The sequence below is a fragment of the Daphnia pulex genome, chromosome 3 (assembly GCF_021134715.1).
Source record: "Daphnia pulex isolate KAP4 chromosome 3, ASM2113471v1".
NCBI lineage: Eukaryota > Metazoa > Arthropoda > Branchiopoda > Diplostraca > Daphniidae > Daphnia > Daphnia pulex.
The window spans coordinates 544,129-571,992 of NC_060019.1; the positions used below are offsets into that span (position 1 = coordinate 544,129).

Below are 27,864 nucleotides of genomic sequence, written 5' to 3' on the forward strand. Positions count from 1 at the left end.
ACATTTCTTAATAAAAAGAAGAAAACATTTTTGTCACCAATGTTTCCATACGGTTTCCATAGTCTGAACGGTGAGGCAGAATTAAATACGAGCGGGGGGCATATCGCAACTCTCAAATCCTAACGGAAAAAGAAGTTCAGATTCAAATCCTAGTCTTGTGGTGCTGTTGTCGAAACGACCAAAGCCATGCGGAATGGAATTTTGGGAAATTTTACATTATTACTGTCTGTGTTTATGTGCGCGGCAGGCCCAACAAACGCTTGGCGGGCAATAAATGTGGAAGCTGCGTTCGGATATTATTTGCCGTTTTACTTCTTTTCGGGTTATATTGCTAATCTATTGTCAGTCCTCTCTTGGCAAGTGAATATTTACAATTTCGTAAAGCCCAAGTTTAACACGGATTCGTTCCGGTTTCCGGTGGTGATCAAAAGATAGGGCGTTTTATAACCCACTGCGCCTCAGATGCGGTATATTACGCTTTCTATTTTTTAATCAAATTTTTATTAGCCGAATGAATTCTAGTAACATTCTAATCTCATACGTAAGAGTCGAAAAGAACATTTCCGCGCGTGTACGCGTGTGAGTTTCGCTTAGTGCAACGCTCTGATCAATGATGATGAGAAATGATCGTATATAGCGTAATCATTTCCTATATGCGTAAATGAAATAGCAATTGATTCGGTTTAAATTTTACTTGAGTTTATTCGTACTGCGTAGAAATAATTACTTCTATACACACTGACTGTGAAGTGATTCATCTTGTTCACGTATTATATAACTCGATATGAAAGCTAAAATAGTGATCCAGATCTCAATCACCGCGATTAAATTGAAATAGCACGGCTCACACGGGGAGCAGAGGATGCATGTGTCATTTCTTGCAGGAACTTTGTATTTTATGCAACCTATGTTCTTTATCGAGAGGAAAACTTCACATTAAATTCACGCGTCGCTTTATAAAAATTTCAAAGTGTGAACTGAACATTTATTAGTCTTAGGTCCCGTATTGCATCATAATATTCTCAGTTTATTACTCGTATCCACAAATAATGTGTGTGAGCAGGCCGCACTTTCAGTCTCTATATTTTGACGAGTGTTTATAAATAAATGGCATATTTTTTCTTTAATTTGTCTTGATGTTGATAACAGCCAGGTTAAGGGTCTGAAAGGAAGTCTGTTGTAGCATCATACTGACTTTCAGACCCATGATATCGAATCGTATCCCTCTAAGGAACCCATCGATATCTATACTAACCGAGCGTTACCATCGACTTAATTGAAACACAAAACAGAAATGAATAAGTACTATAATCATGCCCCATCAGCATGTACGAAATAGCAAGTTGATACGGTGTCAATTTACTTGCATTTATTTGTATTATGTAAGATATATCTCTTCTACACAATGACTGTGAATTGATTCATCATGTTCACAGATTATATTACTCGATATGACAGCCGAAATAGTGATCCAGATCTTAATGACCGCGATTAACTTGAAATATCGCCGGCTCTCGGACGGTGTGCAGATGAAGCAGGTTTAAACTCTTACAGAAATTTTGCATGTCATGCAACCTTTGTTCTTTTTCGAGAGAATTACTTCACATTAAATTCACGCGTTGCTTTTTAAAAATTTCAAAGTGTGAACTGAACATTTATTTGTCTAAGGTCTAGTACTGCATCAAAATAATCTCGGACTATTAATTGTGTCAGTAATTAATTTGAATGACCAAGCCGCTCATTCAGCAACTGTTTTTACGAGTGTTTTTAGTTAAATTACATATTTATTTTTGCTTGATTTGAGATGAAGATAACGGCTAAGGGTAGTGGCCTCTGACAGTGTTCGTCTGACCCGAACACGTCGATCATCGGCATGTCAGATGTCCGTCCTAAGCACCGGACAGCAATTACATCATCTATTTTAACAGTGATTAATAACAATAATGAATAAATATTGTAGTCATGCCTCATCAGCATCTACGAAAAAGCAAATTGAAACGGTGTAAATTTACTTACAAATTGTTATCGTGCAGAAAATATCCCTTCTACACACTGTCTGGGACCTGATTAATCAAGTTCACATGTAATATTACTCGATATGCCAGCTGAAATAATGATCAATTTCTTAATGACCGCGATTGACTTGAAATATCGCCGGCTAACAGACGGCCGGGGAGCAGAAGATGCAGGTGTACAAGCTGACAGAAATTTTTTATTTCATGCAGCCATTGTTCTTTTTCGAGTAAAAATATCTTACAATGGATTCACGCGTCGCTTCATAAAAATTTCAAAGTGTGAGTTGAACAGCCACCAGACTGGCGTTTTAAGGTGCATCATAATGTTCGCTAACTATGAATTGTGACCGTAATTAATGTAAATGTGTAGGCCGCACACTGAACAACCACAATTATATGAGATTTGACAATAAATATAGAACTTTTCTGTTGGTTAAAATAATGATCAATCAGATACTGAATGTTAATCAAAAGCCTAAAGTATCTCTTAAATGAAGTTGCATGGCCCGCATCCAACAATTTTTAAGAGGAGATAAGGCTAATAACTATCATTAAACATTATTAAACTGATTATCTCACGACTTCCTCAAATAATAAAAATTATTCAGTGTTTAAAGGGAATTGCAGTAACTATTGAGGTTGTGATGATGCAGGTTTTCAACCCGTGTTAATGCCATACAATTACGGTTGTTTTAATAAAAAAATGTATTCACTTAGACATTAGGATAAGATTGTTATCGTTCACAGTCAACAATCACAAAATTGCAACAGTAGCGTCAGTCACAGCGAGAATTCAGCTGCGCGCTTGACATAACTGTGAAGCTGACTAGGTATTCAATTGTCGCCCAGAGCGGAAACCATTTTGTCTCTTTAAAAAGGGGTGGGGATAGCTACAGTTAATTGGAGGTAGGGTTACTAAGAAAAACAAAAGGGTAGGGTCAACAAATTTGTATTTGAAATGTGGCAAACACGAATTAGTTCTCCATTTGGTTTAAGTGCTGAAACACGTCCGAACACGTTTGTGCAGGTAATCGACAAGCAGCTCGTTAAATGTGTGAATATCAAACGTCAAATAACAGCCAAAAAACAACGAGATTGATTACTTTTAACAAATATCGTGAGTGACGGCCTTGTTACCTTTAAAGATCTGTTTTTTTTGTTACCTTTGTTGGTGTTTCGAGGCCATTGTTGTTGTAAAAGATTGGATTTCACGATTACGACTGTGCATTGTTTGGCTGACATTTGCCTCAACTTATTTTGTTTTCCTTGCAGACGAGAGAACAACATCCAACTTATGTTTGACCTTTAACAAAAGTACGTATGCATTGATTTGAGTTCCAGGAAGTTACGTTTTATTTGGAAACTTGACACAAATTTTTTCAACACATTCGCAGACGATAATACGACGTCATCGAAGCCAATTCAGACTGTTGTGTTTTCTACTTCTTGGTAATGAACTCGCCTTCAAGTAAGTCAATTGCATTTCATAAGTTTTAACTGAGACGTCATTAATTAATTTCAGAAATTATAGGCTTGTTATAGTTGGAAAACTGTCAAGTGCAGCTGGCCCCCTTCTTCTGAAGAGAGAAAATGGACAATCCAGCTCTTTACAGTCGCCGGAATTCCAGCAACCAAATGCTCTACAGTCGCCGGAATTGGATGGACAAGGAAACTTGTCTCGGGATTTTAAGTGCCGTCCTTGACACCATGTCCTATCCTAATCGTGTCGTCAATGATAGCGACCCCCCTCATTCCAACAGCATCGACGTCAAAGACCTTCACCGACTCTTGATGAAAGGCTGTTACCACCAACGTGACCGTGAGAGCCTCGACCATTCGAAAAATCCGGTCGGGACTTTCAAAACTTCGCGGGAAATTCAAATCTTTTTCAAGTCTTGGTCGACGACGGGCAGAATCATCGCGATCAATATCCAGCCGACGGCGACCATCCGCCAATTGAAGGAGCGGATTTTTCTCAAAGAAGATATTCCGCCGGAGCAGCAGCGCCTGATTTACTCCGGAAAGCCATTGCCGGATGACGGATTAAGCTGTGAAACTTTGCAAAACTACGGCATCGGCCAGGAAAGCACTTTGCAACTTTTACTCCGGCTGAGAGGCGGTGGACCATCATCCTCATCCGGCGTCGTCGACTGCCCGAGTATCCATTTGGCTCCTGATTTGTTTGACGAGCGCTACCACCACGATTTCAGCCGCATCTGCGATCAAGGATTCAATTTCTACCGGGGCGGAGTCATCTACATTCGCCCGTGCGGATGGATCCGGCTGGCCTTGAATGTGGAAGGCAAGTACGCGGACGACGTCTGGCTCAAAGGCAATCAGGGCAAACGGCCCGATCCTTACTCATCGGTCGATGGGGAGTGGCCGGTAAGTTACCACGGAACTTCCTACCACAACGGACTATCCATCGCCCGCCAAGGATTCGATCTGGCCAAGTGCAAACGATCCAAACACGGGTACGGCATCTACTCGACGCCGGACATTGAGTGCGCTCTGAAATTCGCCGAATGCGGAACTTACAACGGGCGCACCTACAAGTTGGTCATCCAGAATCGCATCAACCCCGAGAGTTTGATGAAAATCAGCCGCACTGAGACTCGCGGAGGTGAATATTGGATCTCGTCCAGCGAAAAGGACGTCCGGCCCTATGCCATTTGCATTCGTGAATGCGTCAATAACGATGGCCTTTGGTGTTATTGATTTTTTTGAATTTTTGCCATTTTGAATTTTTTTTTAAACCCTAAGTTTTGATGAATTTCTTTTTCTTCCTTTTTTTAAAAAAATCTGTTGAACATTTTTGTGTAATAAGTCTCGTCAGTTTGGACAAAGAATATAACAAATTTAATTAAACTTCTTCTCAAGGTTATTTCGCTGATGCTACTACGCAGTTTAATTATTTTTAAGTTTGGCGCTAAATTCAAATAACTGTGCAAAAAAGTCGAGGTATACTATATAGGCTTCCCTTTTAATAACTGTCGTCAAAGACGGCTCTTTAAAAATTTTTGACGGCGCATAATCTAATTTTACAAAGGGGGAAAAAGAAGTTTCCTTTGACAAAATGACGTGCGGAAGTGACTGATGGCCTTGATGTCGTTGAGCAGGACCCCTCGAATGAGTTTGGCATTGACAAAACAGGTATAGGGCACGGCACGCCATCGACTAATAACCATGTAGGAAGAAAATTTAAAAAAATAAAGGCGAAAGTTAAGTTTAAAACCACGTCAAAAGTTTGTGGTTACAATCCGCCGAACCGTATTGCGATTTAGACAAGGAACTCTCACGGAAGGAAGCCAATAACTATATAGACCCAAAAAGCTCTAGCCATCCATTACCACGATCAAAGGGTAAAAGAAAGTGTAACGCACTTTGCATCTTTTGATATTACATGTAGTATAAAAAGAATGGCTAAGATATGTATCTTTTTTGGTGTGGTAGTGTTAGAGTGCCGTGCATTACCGCGCCAATGCTTTTCTTTCTAAACTGCATCTTTCAAAGTCATCCGGGTTCGCGCGTGAATATGTTGGCGATTTATTCAAACAATGCCAGGCCGCAAAGAGTCATGGGTTATATAGCACAAAGTCTATAGCGGCTGTTCCTTTTTTGGGGGGCTATCAACTGCGATAATGCATGCGCATATTCTAACGTGCTCTCAACTGTACCTCGCACGATTTTTCACGCAGTATAGACGAATCGGTTCCATCTCAATTTTTCAGCCGCAGCGTTTTATTTTGATGTTCCCTTTTGCTTATTTCCTTTTATCCGGGAACATTTTCTAGAATTCTCTGGATATATAAGAGTGAGTTACGGGTTTCTTCCGCTCTCTCCTACGCAACAGCTCGTTTGATAGTAGACTATAGTCGGCCTCGGCTCTTTTTAGAGCGCCTCCTCTCTCTCTCTCGTTCGTGATGCAATTCACGTGAAACGACATTGGCAGCAGGCTTCCTTACTTGATGTACTCTCTTCAAGGCTGCTCACTTGCTGTGCTCTGCTGCGCTATGAATAGGACAGAAATAAAAGGAGGGTGCAAATGCATTTATACCGGGAGGCGGCAATGTCATCACCGAGTCTGCCACTTATGGAAGAACATTTTTAGCTCTCTCTCTCTCTTCGTCGTCGTCGTAGATATATATAGACACCAGTTCTTGGAATCAGCACTCAGCGAGTGATGTAATATTCATATCGGCATAAAATATAATAGGTGATTGGAAAAAGGCATCGGGTTAAAAGTGATGGGCTTCTCTCTTGTTGCGGTGATGGATAACATCAATCTCGTGCACTTTGTACGCCCACCAGGACGACTTCGTCCGGTTATAGACGTGTTGATTGATGGATATAACTCCGCCGATATATATGGCCAAGATATGAAAAGATTCCGCAATATCCACCACCACCCACTCCACAAGGGTGCTATATAGTAGCTGTATGGGATTTATGAGAGGCCAGGGTCTAATACACTGTGACCGAGGAGTTATAGACTCTCCAATTCGGTCATCCGCACGACGATCGTTATTGCTCATCCGCTCTATTCCGCCCTATCTATTTCGCCAACTGTCCAGCAGCTCTTATATATAGTCTAGTACCACATATCTGCCATATGCACCCGAAAGAGAAGTTATACAGATGGAAATATATCTATAAGCCCTTAAGTAGACATGTCTACCAACTGTGATGGGCAAAGAGGATAAAATCCCCTCCTGCTGTGCTCGTATCTATACATCATCGAGTGACCTTTCGTGTCATATATCGTCACAAATCCGCCGACGGATCTCAAATAAGCCGCAAAGGAAGATATAAGAAATAAACAAATCGCTCCCAATAGAAAAATCGTGTATTCTAGTTTAGACTTACATGGGTTTAGAATATCAACTTGAACGGTATACAAAGCGAATCCGAGCGAATCAATCTTTTTTTTGTCGAATGTGTCATATGTAGTACACAGGCCAAAACTATTAAATATAGATAACATCTGGCGTTTTAGTGTTTGTGATCTGAGAATTAATAAGCGCGACTGGCCATAAATGGATTTAACAAGATCTCTATACAACTCTATATAAACTTTCAATTCGTAGGTACGTTTAGCATGCAGACCTAAATATTATTTAAAATAAAATTGCCCAAAATGAATTGATGAATTTATAGATCGGAAATTCGCGGAAATTCGATTTGCAAGTGAAATGAGAGCGTGAATATTACAGATAACACCTTAGCACCATTCATCATAAGTCAGCCAATATTATAGATGAGTGTATAATAATAATATTGCATACCAATCCTCGTTGAGCTGCACTATAGAATATGATGCCGGCGCATGATACTGTCGACACGAAACATAGCCCCACCCACACTTGATTCTTATGTCATCGCATTTTCAATGTCAAGCTGATTTTGACAGCGGGGGTTTCCCCGGCATGTGTATAATCGTACTGATATATTCAAAATATCCCAAACAGACGCGAACGTATTAACGTGTGTGTAATCGCATTGGAGACAGACACACGCAATGCTCAGCTGGGAATATATAAGTCGCATCATTTTTCATCTCAAAGCCAATTTTATTCCCTCCAAGCCTTATTTTTTTATTCACGAACATATTTTGTATAGCCATCGATCCGGGATGTCTGCAAACTAAATCCCAATCCCGATACAAGACAAAAAATAACATCAAAAGAATTTTTCTTTCGCTATAGAATTTTTTTTACATCAATTATAACAATCAAATTCAATCAAACGTCGTCTGCTAACGGCCTCCGCATTGGAACACACTTCTAATGTGTTTAGCCAGTTGAAGCGAATAAACTTAAATATAAACTAACATATCGAGGATATAAAAGATGGGAAATGAAATAGGAAATGAGGTACGCCGGCGAGTCGATCGATCGATGGCGTGATGATGGCCAGCTGTCACATCGGCTTCTTCTTCTTCTATAATCAAAGGTGCTGCTCGGGTGGTGAGGAGGCCGTCGAGTTGATCTCGTTAACCCGGTGATAGACGGTGACAGCCGGACAAGGTGTAGGTGTAGGTGATGGGTCCGGGACCAGGTGGGTGACGACCGTCACTTCCGTCCGGTAATGAGACGACAGCAGACCTGTGGTGGGCGACGGCAGCATCGTGACAGCCGTGCTGGCGCCGGGCATGACAGCAGCTCCCGCGGGACTCCCGACATGAAATGATCCAGCGCCTTCCACCGCTGGCGATGAGGGCAGCCCCATTGTTTTGGAGTCGGGCCGTTTACCGGTGGCCGTCTGCTGCTGGACGACCATCTTGGCCCTTTGCCTCATGCTCTGCGTCGTCGCCCTGTTGTTCTTGCTCCTGGCCACGAACGAAGTCCCGATCTTGTGGAACTCTTTGCGGAAATTGTCGTTCAGCCAACCGTACAGCAGCGGATTGGCGCAGGCCTTTCATATCATCAAAGGACAGGAGGAAATTCATCAGAAACGGAAAAGTTAAGTCGAAAAAGTTTCGTCCGATTGACTGACTCTTCCATCACGACCGCCTCTATATAGGCGGGATATGACGTCATCGTCTAGACGTTGGGAAGGAATGAACTCACCGAGGACATGCCGACCATGTGGCAAACGGCGTAGACGATTAGCATCGTCTCCGTGTCGTCGCCAAAGACGTTCCACGTGTCCACGACGACGTTGAACGTGTTCATCGGGAGCCAGCTGGACGCAAATTCCCATTCAAAATTTTCAAATCAAATTTTCCCGCGTCTGAAATTGATTGCTTTAATCAAAAACTCACCAAATGGTGAAGATGATGGCGATGGCCACTAGGAGCGTGTTGGTTTTACGGAGTTTCTCTTCGCGGGCAGCCGCCCGCCCGTCGGCCGTCACAGCCGAATCTTTGGCCGTCATCACGGCTGAATTCTGCAACGGGTGGCCGTTACTGGTGCTGGGACTGGGCGCGTTATTAAGCGACGGCTGTTGTTGTTGTTGGCGGGTGGCCTGTTGATGGTTCATGGATGCCATCCGCACTTGGAGTTTGTTGCAGATGCGGGCGTGAGCCACCGAAACGGTGATGATGGGCAGAGCGTACTGGATCAAGATGCTGCCGATGGAGTAAAGAGAGCGGCCGCGCTCGTTGGGCCACTCTTCCAGGCAATAGTCGACGGAGCTGATGGGCGAATTGGGGATGGGGATGTCGTGGTGCTGGAGCGTGCGGACGATGAAGAGCGGCAGGGCCAGGACGACGCCCAGGATCCAGATGCCGCCCAGGGCCAGCAGGGCACCCGTCAGCTGGAAGCTTTTTTTAGTCGGGTAGACGATCAGTTGGTAACGGTCGAGGGCGATGGCCGTGATGGACAGAGTGGACACGAAAATGGAAACGGCCTGCAGCGAGCCCACCATCTTGCACGAGACGGGCGAATTGCCCAGCGGCCAAGTGTACGACCGGATCTCCATCAACTAAAATAAATAATGAAGAAAAACATTTTTTATTTGCGGAAAAACCAATTAGAAATCAGCCGGGAATTAATGTGAATTAAATTAAGTGCCAAGTTAATTTGGTTTTTTTCTTCTGCTAAAAGAATTAACGTGAAATTGGCTCGTTAATGTCAACGGGTAACGTCAAGGGCTGTTGATTTCCTCATCATTGGGGAAATGTCATTTTTAATTGCATAACAACTTCCGTGTTTGCGTGTGTGGCAACCAACGTTCGATTCACTAATATAATTGCTCGTCGGTTTTATGTTATTCCAATCAACTTGTTTGGCTTGGTGGGGAGTGACCCAGTTCCACACAAATTACATCATCTGTTTATGGTTGTTATTCGATAACTAAATTTTGTTGATTTTCTCAAAGTTGTTGCCGCTTGTCAGTTTAGGTGAGCGCGTCGAAGGGAATCAAAACATGTTGATCGCCTATGACCTAATAATTTCAAATTCAACATTTTCAGCGGGAAAAATGAAATTATCGATTGGGAATTAATTTTCCGCTCCTCCGCAGCGCTTCCTTCCGCAAATAGGCTATTATTTTCTCCTGAGTCAATCTTAATTCTCTTCTTCTTCTTTCAATCATCAGCTCATTCCGCTTTCTATTATTCATGTCTGCGATTAAAATAAATATTTTCATGCGTCGCCCACTCATTTTTTCATTGACCAATGATCACCAAAGAAATGTTTTCCCCAGAGTTCATCCCCCTAAAAGTAGCTAATTTTAGTATTAATTGCAATTTGCAAGTTATGAGCATTAATTGCGAATTAATGAGCTTGAGGATTCCTTGAGTTTCCTGACGATCGAATGTTTAAAACACCTGTATACTTGACCTAAAGCTTCGACACTAACGCCACTCGTTGTCAGGCGATCCTTATCTTAATATATCGCTTGATTTTATTAATTAGGTACAAGAAGATTCAGGTTACTCTTACACTCGATATATAATCATCAATCTTTCTCAAACTCATCATTCAAGAGTTAATTAAGAAAGATTTTTGATTTCAACGATGTAAAAATCACCTTTATCTTGGGTATGCTTAACTAAACACCAAAATTAACTCTACATAAATACTGTGCTTGAATAGAAAGTTAGACATTAAGTAAATGCTGCCGGTAATGTTCGTTGCGCAACACAACATCTAGCACAGCGGCACCACTTTTTGACACTCGTCAAAGGAATAACTTCTGGGCAACTTAGTTCATTCTTCCAAAAACGTGAAATCGTCAGCCACTTCCGGCGGCAACAGTTTCGGATAAAAAATAGAGGGTTACCCTCACAATTGGCCGCTGGCTATACTTATGGGTTATATAAGCCCCTCAAACATAAGTCGCTAACCCTGATTAATCGAATAAATTTCCTGTTTTCCCACTGAAGCAATTATCTCGATTCTCGCTAGATCTATCAGTTACATAAAAAAATATGATGGTTGGCTGAGATAATTGAAGAAAAAAAAGTTTTGGATATAAAGTAGTGTACGTATTGATAATATCTGTGATTAATATAACATTTGTATTAGTCGCCCGTTTGTTTGTTTCTGATAACCACCAAAGGAAACTTTGCCCCAGGCTCGTCCGCTATAAAAATTAGCTCATTGTGGTGTTAATTAAAATATGCAAGTTATGAACTTTCATCTCAAATTAACGAGCTTAAAGTTTCCTTGATTATCCTGACAAGTGAAAGAGTTGAATGCCTTTATATGCAGCTATCAAGTAAGGCACGGGCGCCACTAGCGTTTTAATGGTACTTTCCTTGATATTCTGATTGTAATGTCAGTTTTGAGCAGATGATATCAGAACTTATATAATTTTTCTATTCGCCGAATTAAACGTAAAAGACGTTGCTAATGTGTTGGCATGGTAGGCACCATCAATCGAGATTCGGTGATAAGAAGAAATCATAAATAAGTATCTGTTCTAAATGTGAAGTGAAAAAATTGGGATCAATTATTAAATTATATTTTCTGGTGTTAAATCAGCTTATAAACTAACGTCGAAAATCACCGTTGCGCTATACTCATACTTGAACAGCCGGTGCCACCTTTAACCACTAGTCGATAGAATTACTTCCTGACCGCCTAGTTCATTATTCGTAAAACGTGAATTTGTCAGCCACTCCCGTCGGCAACAGTTGTGGATGAAAGAAATGAATATTTAGTTATTTATAGACCCTCACCATTTATTTCTATGCTGACCACTTTCGGGTTATACATAAGTCCAAAACACAAGTCGATATACCCTGCACACATAAAACATGATGGAAGAGCTAGGCTGAAATAATTGAATCAGAAAAGTGAAGCTGGCCGCCACTCTGGCGTAATCCGTCTATACCGCGTGCCATATATAATTAATTGATGCGTCTTTTCTGTTTGGAACAAGAGCGGCATGCACTCAAGCGAGTGGAGAAACGACAACAGGCGCTAAACAACTCGACAGATTTATGAGCGTTGCTCGCGTTCTGACATCAGCATATATTTATGGCCAGCCACGGATAAAAATGTATACAAGTCGGAGAGGAAGTTGCAGCACTTGACTTGTGGGTATGAGATATGCACAGCACCCAAGAGAAAATATATCTGTCGACGCAAGAAATCAAAACTGTTGACAGACATCTATACTATTTTATGTCGATCTCACTTTGATGGTTCTTTTTTTTTTTGACAAATCTATTCAAAGCTTTAATGTGATACAAATTGAAACTGAAATTTGAGTTTTTTCTCTCTCAAGTTTTTCCAACGCATTCTTATTGACGATTGTTTCACTATGAAAATAATTGGCGCCCTTTGGTTGAGTTAAAAAAAAAACAGTTCAAAAGACCCGCCAAATTTTTCAAAAGTGGTTGCCTTTAATTTTGTTTTCATGACGTGAAGGTGGGTTTTACGTTATAATAATTGGAGCGGGTTAAAAATATACTTTCAAGGTAATTTGCGTGTTTGACGCTGTTTCTATATTTGTTCCTGGAAAAAGTTTTAATAATTAATTTCCTTTTCTCTTATTTCTGAGTTGTATAATATTAAATTTAATTATATAGGCTCGGTTTATTTTCCCCCTCGCGCCTGATGATAGCGATCCAACCAGCCCAATTCATTATCGAGAGATGAGACTCGTTTTATAATTGAATCTCGGAATATAATAATCGTTGCAATCCAGCCGAGCGCAGCAGAAAGGCACGCCCCTTTGAAGTGTGGCCGCGATCTGATTAGGCATCACAGCTGATGTGATCGCAATCTAACCGAATAATAAAGAGAGCACGATCACATTTGATCCTGTATATTTCTGATCGACTGCGTTTTTGTGTTCAACGAAAAGAGATTAATAAACATTTAAATAAGGTGCGCTCGCACCGCTCCGGTGATCGTTATTTGGAATTTGAATATAACAAGAAGCGCAGCAGCAGCAACAGGTCGGATATTCAACAGCCCGCAAATGATGCTGATGCTGGGGAGTTGTTATTCCAATCTAATTGTTTAGCCTGGCGGGGAATTGATTCAGCACGTAACCCAGTTCTACACAAATTACATCATTTAATTTTGGTTGTTATATTCGACTTAACTAAATTTTTTTGATTTTCTCAAAGTTGTTGACACTTGTCAGTTTCGCTGAGCGCGTCGAAGGGAATATAAACATGTTGATCGCCCTAGACCTAACAATTTTTAATCCAGCTTTTTCAGCGGGAAAAATTTAAACCATCGATCGGGAAACTCAATTTCGCTCTACGCCGCATTTCCTTCCGCAATTATTATTTACTTCGGTAGTTATATCTTGCGCTTTTCATTAATGTCTGTGGATGTGGTTAATATGAACATTTTCATTCGCCACCCAATCGTTTTTTCTTTAGCCGCCTAAGAAAAATTGCCACAGGATTCATCCTCTACAAAAGTTTTGATTCCATTTGTATTGAATGCAGTATGAAAGTTATGAGCATTAATTACGAATTGACGATCTCCCGGTTTCCCTGAGTTTCCGTACAATCAAATGAATAAGATATAAAAAGAAGCGTCCTAAAGCTACGACAGAAAAACCATTCGTTATACTCGAAGCATTTCGTTGATGTTCTGATTGTTTGATCAGCTTGGATTGTGACAATATGAATTGTGTTAAAGATTGATATACCACTGACCAGAATCAGCAATGTCAGAAAGAAAACTGCCGTTGACGTTGACGTAATCCAACTGGGAAGAAGGAATCAATCATAACCACCTTTCATCGCAATCTAACTTAGAAAGAACAAAAAATTTAAGTACTAATCTTGCATAGTAGGTCAGCTGATAAACTATCGTCGTTAATAACTGTTGCGCAACACGTTTACTAGCCCAGCTGGTGCTAAGTTAAGTCACTCGTCAACGTGAACACTTCGGCGCCGCCTAGTTCATTCTTCCGAAAACGTGAAATTGTTGACCACTTCCGGTGGCAAAAGTTGCGGATGAAAGAACTGAAGATTATTACTCATTTATTGCGATGTGCTGGCCACTTATGGGTTATATAATACAAGCCCCAAAACATAAGTCTATATCAATTGAATCTTCCGCGTGTGTACGAGTCCTATATATATACAGACGTACAGACTTGCGCAACGAGCGATTGTTCCGTCAAGAAGTCCAGCACCGCCGTCTCGTAAGCAATCGTCGCATTTTAACCGCTTCCTGGAATAAGTCCATCAGCACCGTTTCGTTTTACATTAAAATTCATAAATAAGGCGCTTTTCAGTTTTGATGAGAGCACCAAAGGGAATCTACAAACATGTTGACGATCGTCTATGACCTAATAATAATTTCATCTCGAATTTCATATCCAACATTTTCAGCGGGAAAATGAAATGCTCTATTGGAAACTCATTTTGGCTCCCTGCATTTCCTTCCGAAATTATTTACTCCCGTGTAGCCTATTATTAATGCCTGTTATCGATATAAACATTTCATTCGTGGCTCGTTTGTTATTCCTTAGCCACCAAAGAAATTTTGTCCCAGATTCGTCCTCTCTATAAAAGTAAGCTAATTGTGGTATTAATTGCAATTTACAAGTTAAGAGCATTGATTAGGTATTAATGAACTTCCGGTTTCCTTCATGTTCCTGTTAATCGAATGATTGAAATACATGTACACGTAATTTTAAGCTAAGGCGCTGTCGCCACTCATTGTTACCCGATACATTTGTTTAACTTGTGATTACATTTTAATTAAATATTAGCGAGTGGATCTGTTATAAACTATCAAGGTCATCTGTATTTGCAACCAAACACTTTTGAAGAAGAGGGAACGCTGTATCACTTCAAGAGCAACAGTTGCAAAATATGGTGACTGAGTATGTTTATATCCACATTATTCCTGTAATGAAAATAAACACATTTATATAATACTACATAAGACAAAAATGACCAAACTGTTGCGCAATACACTATTTAGCCCAACTGGTGCTAACGTAGACACTCGTCAACGGGATAACTTCCAGGCCACCTAGCTCATTATTTGTAAAACGTGAAATAGTCGCCTACTTCCGGCGGCAACAGTTGCGGATGAAAGAATTGAGGATTAATACTCATTTATTGCGACGTGCTGGCCAATTATGGGTTTTATAATACAAGCCCCAAAACATCAGTCGATGTCAATTGAATCTCCCGCGTGTGTTTTATTATACAGAGATACACTCAGCGGCGCAACGAGCGATCGTTCCGTCAAGAAGTCCAGCATCGCCGTCTCGTCAGCAGTCGTCGCATTATAATGGCAACCAACACGATAATTCGGCCTATATACATAATGCGCAAAAGTCTGTTGTGTTTTCTGATTTGATTTGTATTATATTACACAAGGATTTTCTTTATTTGTGTATGCGTGTTCAATCAAGAGAGAGAGCGGAAACATGAACGGAGGGGATGCGTCGCAACAGCCTATACCTATATACAATTGCACGGATCCGACAGTGAACTTTAACTGGAGCGCGGAAGGATATACATTGTTATGCATATTTTATTTGTTATATAACTGAGCCAAAAACAAAGGTGCTATTATATTATTCTCGTTGATACACAGAGAGCATATAGTGTATACATAATAACACGGAAAACAGAAGCCCCCCGCGTCCTATTTGTTAGAATCTTTTCTTCATAATGTGTGCCGTGTTGTGTATTCATAGGCAAATGTATACAGTTTTTGTTAGTGAGTTAAATCTTCTTTCTCTCTAGGCCTGCGCTGCTGACATTATAATCCATCCAGCATCACCACCTTCGTCGTCGCTTGTGTATATTGCGCAAGTCGTAAATCGAAATCAAGCAGATGGCCCTGGCGGAGCCGTTACATACTGTATAGCAGGCCTATAAGCCCGCTTTATTTTTATATTTGTACGCATATGCGTAACTAACAGCACGACTCTGATTCTTCTGATGCCGCCGAGAATTTGATTGAAGGTTACTCAAGGGAGAGGTATAAACACTATACAGACTGATGTTATATATCGTTTATATATTCCTTCATCAAAGTGCTGAGCTACAGCACAAAAGAGACGCGCGGAATATCCGGAATATGCCGGCCGAGTTGTGGGCGGTGCTGGGATGTCTTTCTTGTCCGGCTGGATAAATCAATGGCAGTTCTATAGAGCTCATCTAGATGTATATATAGTCTATGAGATATTATATCGAGCACTGCCCGGAATCCTTTCTATATTATATCAGCACCGATACAACCCCGCATGATATAAAGCTATAAAAACACGTCCAAAGGAACTCGACGACTTTGACGAGTTAAATCAAAAGATTCTTTCTCAAACGGAAAGAAAAAACTAGAAAAGCTGTTGGGGTCGTCAGGTCCGTTTGCGTTTGAATTTTGGGGGCGACTTGACTCTTTCTCTTTTGTCTCTCCATAAAGACCTTTATGTCTATAGGATATATAATAGTGTGTATGGGCTATATCTATCCATCAGGCGGAGTCACGCAGCTAAATCTCCGAGTCGTGCGAATACTCGATCGCCATTATTCTCTTCCTATATTTCTATAAAGGAAAAGTTCTAGCGCGAGAAAAAAAGGCGTGGCAGTTAACGAGAGCGGGGGAGCAAAAGGGCGATATAGATTTTTCCCGCACTCAGCGCCCTGAACGCCAATAAATAAAGAAGAAAAAAGGCCGTTTCAAGATTGTTCGTGAAAAATTCCGGCCCGGAAAATGGCTGAATTTTAAAAGAAGTTATCTATATCGGCGTATTTACTATCCATGCAGGATTTGCTATTATCTCTGATGTGCGAATGGGTCCGGGAGAAAACCATCGAACCGTGTATAGTGCTGCTGGGGAGGGCGAACGTAGCGATGTGTTAAAGAAGTTACGGGACTTGCCGATTTCGAATCGAAGAGAGAGACAAATGTACCGCCGACCAACATCGAGTCCCGACGGGTCCTTTCAACCGTTATCCATTTTCAGCGGGAAAAATGAAATTATCGATTGGGAATTAATATAATTTTTCTCTGGAGTATCACCATCCGCTTCGCTTTCTATTCATGTCTGTGATTAAAATAAATATTTTCATTCGTCGCCCACTCAATTTTTCATTAACCAACAAAGAAAAGTTTGCCCCGATGTTCATCCCCCTAAAAGTAGTTCATTGTGGTATTAATTGCAATTTGCAAATTATGAGCATTATTTGGGAAACGACGAACTTCAATTCCCCTAAGATTTCTGTTACAAGAATGAATAAGACACCTAGACACGAGTGGTTAAGCTACGAGACTAACCCCACTCGATTTAACCCTACGAAAGTCTTTGATATTCTGATTGAGAAATCAGTATATTTAAGGTATTTATGGCTGAGAGGAGCTATAAGATCCATAATTTCTAGGATTGCGAAGAATACAAGATTTCCTTGCTTTTCTTTAGATCAGTAGAAATTGGAAAAGTAATAACAGCACTCTCAGCACACTTTATAAAAGAAGAAAGAAAATTCAAATTGAAATATTACTCTTGTGAAGAAAGTGAGCTGATAAACAAACGATGATAAACAGCGTTGCGCAACACACTAAATAGCACAGCCGGTGTCATATACAGACACTTGTCGATAGGATTACTTCTGGGCCGTTTAGTTCATTATTCGTAAAACGTGAAATTGTCAGCCACTTCCGACGGCAACAGTAGCAGATTAAAAAAAGAGGATTACCCTCTTAAATTGCCGCTGGCTATACTTCGTCGGCATCCATCATCCATCATCACATTCGGCGTCTGTTTAATTTTTAGACATTTTATTTTTTTTTACAACAATTATATTCAAAGCTTTGACGTGATTTATTCACTCGCTCGCCGGAAAGAAAAAACTAGAAGCTGATGCTGGGGTCGTCAGGTCCGTTTGACTTTTGGGGGCGACTTGACTCTCTCTTTTGTCTCTCCATAAAGACCTTTATGTCTATAGGATATATAATAGTGTGTATGGGCTATATCTATTCATCAGGCGGAGTCACGCAGTAAATCTCCGAGTCGTGCGAATAATCGATCGCCATTATTATCTTCCTATATTTCTATAAAAGAAAAGTTCTAGCGCGAGTTTGATAAAAAAAGGGCGTGGCAGTTAACGAGCGGGGGAGCAAAAGGGCGATGTTTATCGCACTCAGCGCGCTGAACGCCAATAAATAAAGAAGAAAAAAGGCCGTTTCAAGATTGTTCGTGAAAAATTCCGGATTAAACCCGAAAATGGCTGAACTGGAAAAGAAGTTATATCTATCGGCGCATTGACTATCCATGCAGGATTCTCTATATCTCTGGATGTGTGCGAATGGGTCCTGGAAAACCATCGGACCGTGTATAGTGCTGCTGGGTTGGGTGAGCGCTGGCGAGCGTAGCGATGCGTTAAAGAAGTTGCGGGACTTGGCCGATTTCGAATCGGCGAGAGACAAATGGACCGCCGACCAGCATCGAGTCCCGACGGGCCCTTTCAACCGATATCCAGCCGAGCCAATAGCCATTTATCAGCACAGTCACGAAAAATCTATAGTTTACAGCTCAAACAGCACTTTGTGATTTTTAAATTTTTCAAAAATCCAGCCAAAAAAATTGAAAATAAGAATTGCCATTTAAAGTTGGGAAAAGAAGATAAATAATTCAAACTGACCGTCAAGGGCATGGTGATGAGGCAGAGTAGCAAGTCGGAAATGGCCAAGTTGACGACAAAGACGTTGCGGGCCGTCCTCATGGCCGGCTGGCAGGCGACGACGTAGACGACCAGCGAGTTGCCGATGGTCCCGAAGATGATGAGGAGGCAGTAGGCGGCCACCAGGCAGAAGAAGGCCACGTCGTTGACACGCCGGTTGGAGCGGAACCGCTCGATGACGGACAGGTCCAGCTCCATGTCCCCGAAGGCCGTTAATACCGTCCCGCTGCTCCTGTTGTTGTTGGTGTTTCCGGTGATGGCCGTCCCGTTGCCGTCGCTCATTTCCGGGAATGGCCAAGTCGAGTTGAAGAAAATGGACGTCGGATCCGACAGCAACATCAAACCGTCAGAGGACGAGCCGGCCGGATCGGACGTCATCGTCGATCCCGTGCTGATCCACATCCCTTCGTCCATTTCTGATTCACAAAAAAGGGGCGCCGGCCACACCCTTTTCCACCCGTCCGCTATATTAAAATCAATATGTGAAAAGAAAAGAAAGAAAATTGGAAATGAATATCAAATTGATGTTTTTGATCCCAGATTTTCTGCGTGATGAATAATAAATGATTGATATCTTTGCATCGGAGACACCCCGATGCATAATAAATCACATGAGATTCCTCTTTCACGGCCGAGAAATATATAGGAGGCTAGTATCATTCAATGATTTACATAATTCAAAGCGAAAGAAAAGCTTTTCTCTCCAGTGTCGTGATACATAGTTTCCTCTTTTTGTTTTTCCATTCGGGCTTTTTCCATACCCATCATTAATTTATTCGCGCATAAGATAGGCTACATGTTGAACTTCTCTCTCGACGTATTTTCGCATGAGAATCCCAATGCTGATACATTGCATCCCATTAAATTTTTAGTGTAGCCCAGAAATCGCGCCCAGATCTCGCCAGCAGCACGCAGCTCATTTTAATTCTTCGTTCACTAACAGACGATCGAACATAAAAGCTGATGACATTAAACGGTCGCAGACATATATAGGCCTAGTCTCACATTTATGTTCGATGTACACAGCAGGTCTGGTCAAGCGGCTAAATCTCCCTTTTGAAATTATATGATGAGAATACCAACTCGAGAGGAAAATGACGTCCGATAGGATTTGCCATTTATTGCATCGACAATATAAGAAAACAGCCATAACGACAGTTACAAAAAAAAATGAAGGAGAAAAAGGAATATATAGATACATAAGGAGGAAAAAAGATCTATTGTAGATATTTGTTGACCGTGTGCGGTCGCTGGGCACATCAGCAATATAGGACGCGATCCATAGCCTATACGGATCGACTGTGTCTGTATATAATATTCCGGCCGAATAGAAAAGGACACAGACTCCCAGCATCCGCCGCCGCTGCAATAGGATATTCCGGAGGAATGAGGTAGATCGGAGGCGGCCGGAGGAATGAGGTAAACCGAGTGCTTGTAATTCAACATTTTTAGCGGGAAAAATTTTAATCATCGATCGGGTAACTAAATTTAGCTCTACGCCGCAATTATTATTGACTCCGGTAGTCACATCATTCGCTATGCATTAATGTCTGTGATATTATAGATTATAATATGAACACTTTCATTCGTCGCCAAAGAAAAGTTTGCCCCGGGGTTCGTCCTTTATAAAAGTTTCTCAATGTGGTATGCATTGCAATTTGCAAGTTATGAGCTTTAACTGCGAAATGACGAACTTCCGGTTCCTCTGAATTTCCTGTCAAGCGAATGAATAATACACTAAAACACGCGTCCTATAAATACGACATTAACGCTACTTGTTTTACCTATGTATTTCGTTGATATTCTGATTGTGAAACCAGTCTGAATTGGGAAGGAATGATGTAATTACGGATGTCATCATCACTGGTCGACGAATCCATATCTCAAAGAATTGATAATTTTTAAACGTAGGTGCGTCACTACGTCAAAATTATAATTTTGTCTTGTGATGCTTATCTGTACAATTCATTCACTATCAGAAGATAAATCAAATTTAAGTTCATATCTCCAATAGTACGTCAGCTGTCAAGCCAATGATAGCGACCGTTGCGCAACACACTAATTAGCACAGCCGGTGGCAAATTCAGACATTGGCCGATAGGATTACTTCCAGGCCGCCTAGTTCATTATTCGAAAAACGTGAATTTGTCAGCCACTCGGCAACAGTTGCGGATGAAAGAAATGAATATTTATAGACCCTAATCATTTATTGCGATGCTGGCCACTTTCGAGTTATATAATATAAAAAATCGAAACATAAAAGTCGATATAAACGCTGGGCTGATTATAACTAATAAATTTGACATTTTCCCTCTGAGACAATCGTCTAGATTCCCGCCAGATCTACCAACTACATCTAAAACATGATGGTGGGCTGATATAATTGAATCAGGATAATTTTATTAATTTAAAATTGTTGATGGACGTCAGTTTTGATGAGCGCGTCGAAAGGAATAATTTAAACTCAATCGCGGGTAACTTGTTTTCGTCCACGGAATTTTTAGCGTTTCCTACCGCAGTCATTTACTAAGGTGGTGCAATAATAATGTCTGTGAATAATATGAACATTTTCATTGGTCATACTTTTATTTGTTTTCTTATAGCCACCAAAGAACAGTTTGCCCCAGGTTCGTCCGCTTTAAAAATTTGTTCATTGTGCTATTAATTGCGATTTTAAGTTATGACCTTGTGAGCATTGATTGCTAATAAACGAACTGTAAGTTTCTTTGATTTACCTGATTATCGAATGCATAGGAGTTTTTCCCTGAATGTAATAGCTACGGCACTGTTGCCACTCGGTATAGCCCGAGCCTTTTAATTCATGTTCTGATTGTAATGTCACTGAATATCAGGATTATGATATATTCACACAAATGACAGTTACGTTGACAATTCAATCAAATTAGATCTTTCTATAGTCCATTTGTTTGGAGGGCAGAAACTGTTGCCACTTGTGTGAAATCAGTAAATAAATTAATTGAAAAAATGAGTTTAAATATAATCGCACAGTAAAAACGTTGGTTGTCTAACAAATTCTATTAAAACCATTGCGAAACACTATACCTAGCACAGCTGGTGCCAAATTTAGACACTGTTCGATAGGATAACTTCCGGGCCGCCTAGTTCATTCTTCAAAAAACTTGAAATTGTCAGCCACTTCCGGCGGCAACAGTTTCGGATAAAAAAAATAGAGGGTTACCCTCACAATTGGCCGCTGGCTATACTTATGGGTTATATAAGCCCCTCAAACATAAGTCGCTAACACTGCGCTGATTAAAAACGAATAAATTTTATATTTTCCCACTCAGGCAATCATCTAGATTCTCGCTAGATCTACCAGTTACACAAAAAAACATGATGGTTGGCTGAGATAATTGAATAAAAAAAGCGCAGAAAAGTTAAGCTGGGCGCTCTGGCGTATGTCTATAGCCCAGAAATAACGCCCAGATCTCGCCTGCAGCGCTGCTCATTTTAATTCTTCGTTCACTAACAGACGATCGAAGAATAAACTCGAAGATAAGAATAATCAACGATCGTCAATAAGAAGAAGAAAGTTACAAACCAAAATTAGGGAGAAAAGGAATAAGGACTTTGCGGTCGCGCTGGGCACAGCAACAGTATAACCTATACAGGAGGATCCATATGGATGGCGCGACTGTGTATATAATATTCCGGCCGAATAGAAAGGACACAGACTCCCAGCATCCGCCGCCGCTGCAATCGGATATACTGGAGACGCGGCCGGAGGAAGAAGGTAAACGAGTGCTGTAATTCAACATTTTCAGCGGGAAAAATTTAAATCATCGATCGGGGGTAACTCGTTTTCGCTCCCCAGCACCGCATTTGAGAGCATTTCCTACCGCAATCATTTACTAAGGTGGTGCACTAATAATGTCTGTGAATAATATGAACATTTTCATTGGTCATACGTTTGTTTGTTTTCTTATAGCCACCAAAGAACAGTTTGCCTCAAGTTCGGCCGCTTTAAAAATTTGTTCATTGTGCTATTAATAGCCATTTTCACGTTATGACCTTGTGAGCATTGATTGCTAATGAACGTACTTCCCGGTTCTTTGATATATCTGAAAATCGAATGAATAGGAGTCTTTACATGCAGTAAATGGCTGCGGCAGTAATGCCACTCGATTAAGCCCGAGACATTCCATTAAGTTTCTGATTGTGATATCAGTGAAAATTAAGAACAAGATATCTGAACATAACTTGATAATATCAATTTGATCTCCTTGATAGCCAACTCAAACTTAGTATATCTACTAGATAGCCTAAACTGCTTGAGTTGGTCTGTCAGCAGGTGAGACCACTATCTGTAATTATCGTTATGTGATGTCGGTTGATTAACTCTAAAGATAACAATGAGGTCAAATATATTCGTACAGTAGAAAGTTGGCTGATCAACAAACCCCATTAAAACCGTTGCGCTAAACCCTATCCAGTACAGCCGGTGGCAAATTTAGACACTGGTCGATAGGATAACCTCCGGGCCGCTTAGTTCATTATTCGAAAAACGTGAAATTGTAAGCCACTTCCCGCAGCAACAGTTGCAGATAATAAATAGAGAATTAACCTCATAATTTGCCTCTGGCTTTACTTATGGTTTATGTAAGCCCCATCAACGTAAGTCGCTATAAACACTGCGCTGATTAAAACCGAATAAATTTATACTTTCCCACTGGTGCAATCGTCTAGCTAAATTCTGGTCAGTTCTACCAGCTATACATCAAACATGGAGGAGCTTGGCTGAAATAATTGAATCAGAAAACTTAAGCTGGGAACTCTGGCGTATAGCCCCAGAAATAGCGCACAGAACTCGCCAGCAGCGCAGCTCATTTTAATTCTTCGTTCACTAACAGACGATCGAACATAAAAGCTGATGACATTAAACGGTCTCAGACACAGCAACGGGGCACAGCAACAGTATATAATCTACAGGACGATCCATGTATGGATGGCGCGACTGTGTTGTCTGTATATAATATTCCGCGGCCGCGAATAGAAAAGGACACAGACTCCCAGCATCTGCCACCGCTGCAATCGGATATACCGGAGGCGGCTGGAGGAATAAGGTAAACCGAGTGCTGTGCTGGCGCAGTAGTTCATTAGCAGTTCACATCATCTCGATAATATAACGTTACCGTTGGTCCTTTTTTTATTTGATTTTTCCCTGTGATGCTGGCCAGGACGCCACACACATGCCATCCTCTTCCTCCTACGTAGAAGCTCGCGACACGCCCACCTTCACATGTACATAGATCCCGGGCAGGTATATATCACGCCATTAAATCAGCGGCGTAACCTACAGCTCCGGAGGGTTTTTGTACATCTGATATTGCTGAATTTATATCCAAACCATTTTTACCCTTTTGGTATTTTTGTTTTTCTTATAGTCTCCGACCCATTATTATAGACTTGTGCGGTTATTTACCCTCCGGCAAATGATGCGCTCTCTCTCTTATCATTTTATCCGGTTGTACTCATTTCCGGCGGAGTTTGCGTCGTGAACACAACTGCGGGCGAAAAAGTTTGATATCGGCGCGGTGCTTATAATAGGCGGGTGCGTGTCGTTATAGATCCGCCATTCACCCGTCGGTGTTTTATATATGCAAAAGTTGAACAAAGATATTTTTGTTATTTAAATGATGTCGTCGCGGTTGAACCGCGGAGACGGAATACTTTCGAGGAAAAGATTTGGGTATTTCCGTCTTTGTATCAATCGAATTTGGCAGATTGCGTAGTAGCCTATGCGTTTGTGTTTACTTTGGCATTGGATTTCCACCCCGCTGTTGAGCAGCAGCATCCGCTCTGCGCATTTAGAGTTTTAATGGATTGTGGGAGCGCGACGACAATGCCAGCACCGAATTCATGAATATCAATTCCCAGAGAACTGCATCCCCCGTTTAATTCTGATTTCGCCCAATTCCAACTTTTTCCCCCCGTCCCAACTACTTTCCGAAATGAAAAATAAAATCCCGGCTGCTATGTATATATCCGTACAGGGGTTCAGCATAAATAGAGACATCGAATGTGTGTATCTAAAGGGAGGATCCCTTTGTTATATTATTATTCCGAGTTTTGCCGAGAAGGAATAAAAGAAGAAGACGAAACTTATGGAGGGTCTCCCCATGATAAGGTACCCTGCCGAGCATTGATTGCGGTGCCGCCGCATGCACACACACAGCAGCACACGGTATATAGTAACTAATAAGCAATATATATCCAACGTGCCTTGCGTACGCAATGATATCATCATTCACTCTTGCGCCATTGCCATTCTTCTTCTTCTCCTTCTGCTATGGCGAATCAATAATCAGAAAACGGGATATTAATATATAGACGGGAAATAAAATACTCTCACGCCACATAGTCTACAGAAGAAGATGAGAGAAATTTATATCAAACGATGAGCTTATGGCATGCTGTCGTACATATAACTATTCCGTCTCTATCGAATATTTGATCACCACAAGGTCGAAACTGATATGTCGATATGGCAGTTGTTCAGTTAGACGACGACCGAGCAATTGGTTGAACTATGTCGGCTATATCGTGAGGTCATTCAAAGAGCAGCAGTCGAATTATCTAGTAGCTTCTTTGGGCATTCTATCCCGCGGTTGTTGTTGCGATATAACACAGTGATCGCCCTCTAGCGTTTATATAGACAACCAAACTTTTTGGGCAAAACATTTCCCAACTGCTGCCCCTTTGGATCTAATTGATTCAGTTGGCTATTTTATTATGCGTGACTGAGAAGGTTTTAGCTTTACTATTCTCATCACTGCATCAATTTAATCAAAGAGAAATTTTCCGGCATCAAATCCAATGCGCCATTTCGGCCCTTTTCTGATCGCCCACACGCACAGCATCAATTAAAGGTGGCACTTATTAAAAAGAAAATAAGTGGTAGGAGGAGTAGTATCTTGCCTGCTGAATTTGCTGGCCCTTTTTTTAATTGGATATCTTTTCGATTATTTGTCGTCGTCGGGATCTCTACGCTGGCCCAGCAGCAATTGGTGTAATATTCCAAATGAAGTCCCGCGTGCTGCTAATATTCTCTTCCTGCGAGTTATATCAGATTCAATCGACGAATGAGGTTCCAATTATAGAGCACACTTTCACCTTAAATGGTAAAAAACGCACGTCATCGCACAGCACACAAACACTTTGACAGATGATGATGTCGGATCGGTTATATTCACTCAGGTGCTGGTGCAACGCAACATTTGACGCGGTGGTAGTTCTGTCGTCACCCTGGTCTTTTGACGGACTGGCTGGTTCACTGTCAAGCGAGCGCTGCTTTATATAGATGCGGGCGCAGCTCTATCCAAAATGTCCAGCGCATCCGCGCACCTAATAATATCAATTCTGTTTTTTTTCCTTCCTTGCGCGCACGTTGTGTCAACCGACCGCTCGTCGACGAGTGCCGTCGTGCTGAAACCGACTGGACGGTTTTGTCGCGCTGTATTATATATCTTTTTCCAAGGAAGAAATCGACGGTGTCCCGTGGGCGCTACACGCAAGCGCACCCGTGTTATTCAGGGTCCCGAGTCTCTTGTAAGACATCAAACAGACGGAAAAATATATAAGAAAAGGGATTGTTATTTTACGTATAAGGAACAATAATATAAGCGCGGGTATTTCAAATGATGCGGGTGCTGTATAGGTGCGGGGGTGAGAACATTTGTGGGTGGGCCATATTACACTCTGTGAAATGAAATCCCGGAATTTATTTGAGACATTTTGAATGGCCCGCGCTTTTTCTTATGCGGGAAGGCGAATTGATGGGATGCCCTACTGCTGGGTCCCGGGGAAGATGGTCGTGTGCTGGCGGGAGAAATAATGGACGTAATCTCGTCGTGTGAACCGACAATGTGGTGTGTAACCATTTCAAGCGCGTCTGTTACAGAGATCTAGCGCGCATTTTGAATTGCGCGCTCTACTGCTGGGAACATCACCCAATCAAAATAATAAAAGAAAAGCGCCAGATTTTTGAGATTTAGGAATTGAATTTTATTTTGTCACAATTTACAGTCATTTATAAAAGATGACCGCCAGGTATATTTATTCACACACCAGTAGAGGTATGTCGGAATGATTTAATAACGTCCGTTGCCGCTCTGAGCTGGACCGGATTGAGCAGGAGCGTACGCCTGTTGCTGGGCAGGAGCAGCAGCGAAGGTCTGTTGGGGAGCAGCGAAGGATTGTTGTTGTTGGGGAGCAGCGAAGGTCTGCTGTTGCTGGGCGGCAGGAGCGAAGGAGTCGGTCAAAGGTGCTGCCGAAGCGGATTGCTGGGCTGATTGCTGGGCCAATGAAGCTGCTGCTGAGGCTGCTGGGTTGACGGTGATGCAAGTGCAGATCTGCTGGGTGGTGGCCGGAGCGGCAACTCCGCTGATGAAACCAGAGCTGGCCGATGCTGGGCTGGCTTGTTGCTGCTGGCTGGATTGATCAACCGGAGCGAATGACTGTTGGCTGCTGCTGCTGCTGGAAGCGCCTTGTTGGCTTTGGCCGGCATAGGCCGGGGGAGCGCTCATCATTCCGCCGAGTCCAGGGTTTCCCTGGTTGCTATAATAATATCAAAAACAAAATCAATCAGCCAATCAGTGTCAAATTTTAATCGCATTAAAAATCTACTAAGAATATAGTTCAACTTACTGCTGGGAGAGGTACTGGCCAGAGCAGCTGGCGCTCAACATGGCACAAATCATAACGACCTATCCAAAAAGTCATAGTTATAGAAACAATTAAATTGCTAATACAATTCTATTTTAATGACAATAAGGAGTTGGTATTGTACTTACAGTTTTGAAGGTATTCATTTTGAATTGAGGAGTGAACTTGAGTGTTGACTGGAGAACTTGTAAAGGTGAAGTGTGCTATTCCAAGAAATCCGCAGCTCTTTTTATACTAGGCTCCACGGTCCAGCAGGAGCACCACTAGCGAGCAAAACACGGAAAACTTTTCTTTTTTTTCCCCATTGGGATAGGAAAAAAGTTCAATAATCCAGGAAAAAAACTGACCTCGTTCAAAAATGAAGTTGAGCTTTCACCTTTTTGTTTAGGCTATTGTCGCCGAGAGTTCGAGGTTATAGATTTTAAAAATAGAATGTCCAAAACGTATTACCATGACCTGTTTTCTATTTAGCGTTTAAAGGCCTCAGTCCAGCAGTTTAAACCGCTTTACTTGGGAAATGAAATCCGAGGTCAGGTATACACACGAACTAGGTCAGACTGCAGGTAAAATCAATTTTGTTGCTAGGCTGAAATGGTA

At 41.5% G+C, this 27,864-nt stretch overlaps 3 protein-coding genes across 5 annotated transcripts; 1 reads left to right on the top strand and 2 right to left on the bottom strand.

The window, feature by feature from the left end:
- Positions 1-2,845: 2,845 nt before the first annotated feature.
- On the top strand, positions 2,846-4,883 carry LOC124190768. 3 transcript variants are annotated; one of them, XM_046583620.1, is made up of 4 exons: positions 2,847-3,132; positions 3,288-3,329; positions 3,410-3,483; positions 3,547-4,883. In XM_046583620.1, the coding sequence occupies exon 4, from the start codon at positions 3,606-3,608 to the stop codon at positions 4,731-4,733; it is 1,128 nt and encodes a 375-aa protein (XP_046439576.1). In that variant the 5' UTR covers positions 2,847-3,132; positions 3,288-3,329; positions 3,410-3,483; positions 3,547-3,605; the 3' UTR covers positions 4,734-4,883. The 3 variants fall into 3 exon arrangements, with proteins under 3 accessions (XP_046439578.1, XP_046439576.1, XP_046439577.1); XM_046583621.1 differs by having other exon boundaries at positions 2,847-3,042; XM_046583622.1 differs by having other exon boundaries at positions 2,846-3,132; positions 3,410-4,883.
- Positions 4,884-6,843: 1,960 nt separating this feature from the next.
- LOC124190769 (neuropeptide F receptor-like) lies at positions 6,844-20,067 on the bottom strand. The gene is made up of 4 exons (XM_046583623.1): positions 18,544-20,067; positions 8,779-9,440; positions 8,585-8,699; positions 6,844-8,429 (listed from the first exon to the last, which is right to left on the bottom strand). Exons 1-4 carry the CDS (start codon positions 18,994-18,996, stop codon positions 7,962-7,964), a joined length of 1,698 nt encoding a protein of 565 aa, XP_046439579.1. The 5' UTR covers positions 18,997-20,067; the 3' UTR covers positions 6,844-7,961.
- Positions 20,068-26,583: 6,516 nt separating this feature from the next.
- LOC124190771 (type IV pilus biogenesis and competence protein PilQ-like) lies at positions 26,584-27,479 on the bottom strand. Its single transcript, XM_046583624.1, has 3 exons — positions 27,396-27,479; positions 27,250-27,308; positions 26,584-27,159 (listed from the first exon to the last, which is right to left on the bottom strand). Exons 1-3 carry the CDS (start codon positions 27,411-27,413, stop codon positions 26,694-26,696), a joined length of 543 nt encoding a protein of 180 aa, XP_046439580.1. The 5' UTR covers positions 27,414-27,479; the 3' UTR covers positions 26,584-26,693.
- Between the last annotated feature and the right edge of the window lie 385 nt (positions 27,480-27,864).

Excerpts from the sequence above, each read along its gene's own strand:
- LOC124190769 (XM_046583623.1), bottom strand. The coding sequence starts at position 18,996 with ATGGACGAAGGGATGTGGATCAGCACGGGATCGACGATGACGTCCGAT. Across the intron at positions 9,441-18,543 it reads TCATCACCATGCCCTTGACG|TTGATGGAGATCCGGTCGTA; the intron begins GTCAGTTTGAAT and ends TATTTATTTTAG. Across the intron at positions 8,700-8,778 it reads GCCATCATCTTCACCATTTG|CTGGCTCCCGATGAACACGT; the intron begins GTGAGTTTTTGA and ends ATTTGCGTCCAG.
- LOC124190768 (XM_046583622.1), top strand. The coding sequence starts at position 3,606 with ATGGACAATCCAGCTCTTTACAGTCGCCGGAATTCCAGCAACCAAATG.
- LOC124190771 (XM_046583624.1), bottom strand. Across the intron at positions 27,160-27,249 it reads GGCCAGTACCTCTCCCAGCA|CAACCAGGGAAACCCTGGAC; the intron begins GTAAGTTGAACT and ends ATATTATTATAG.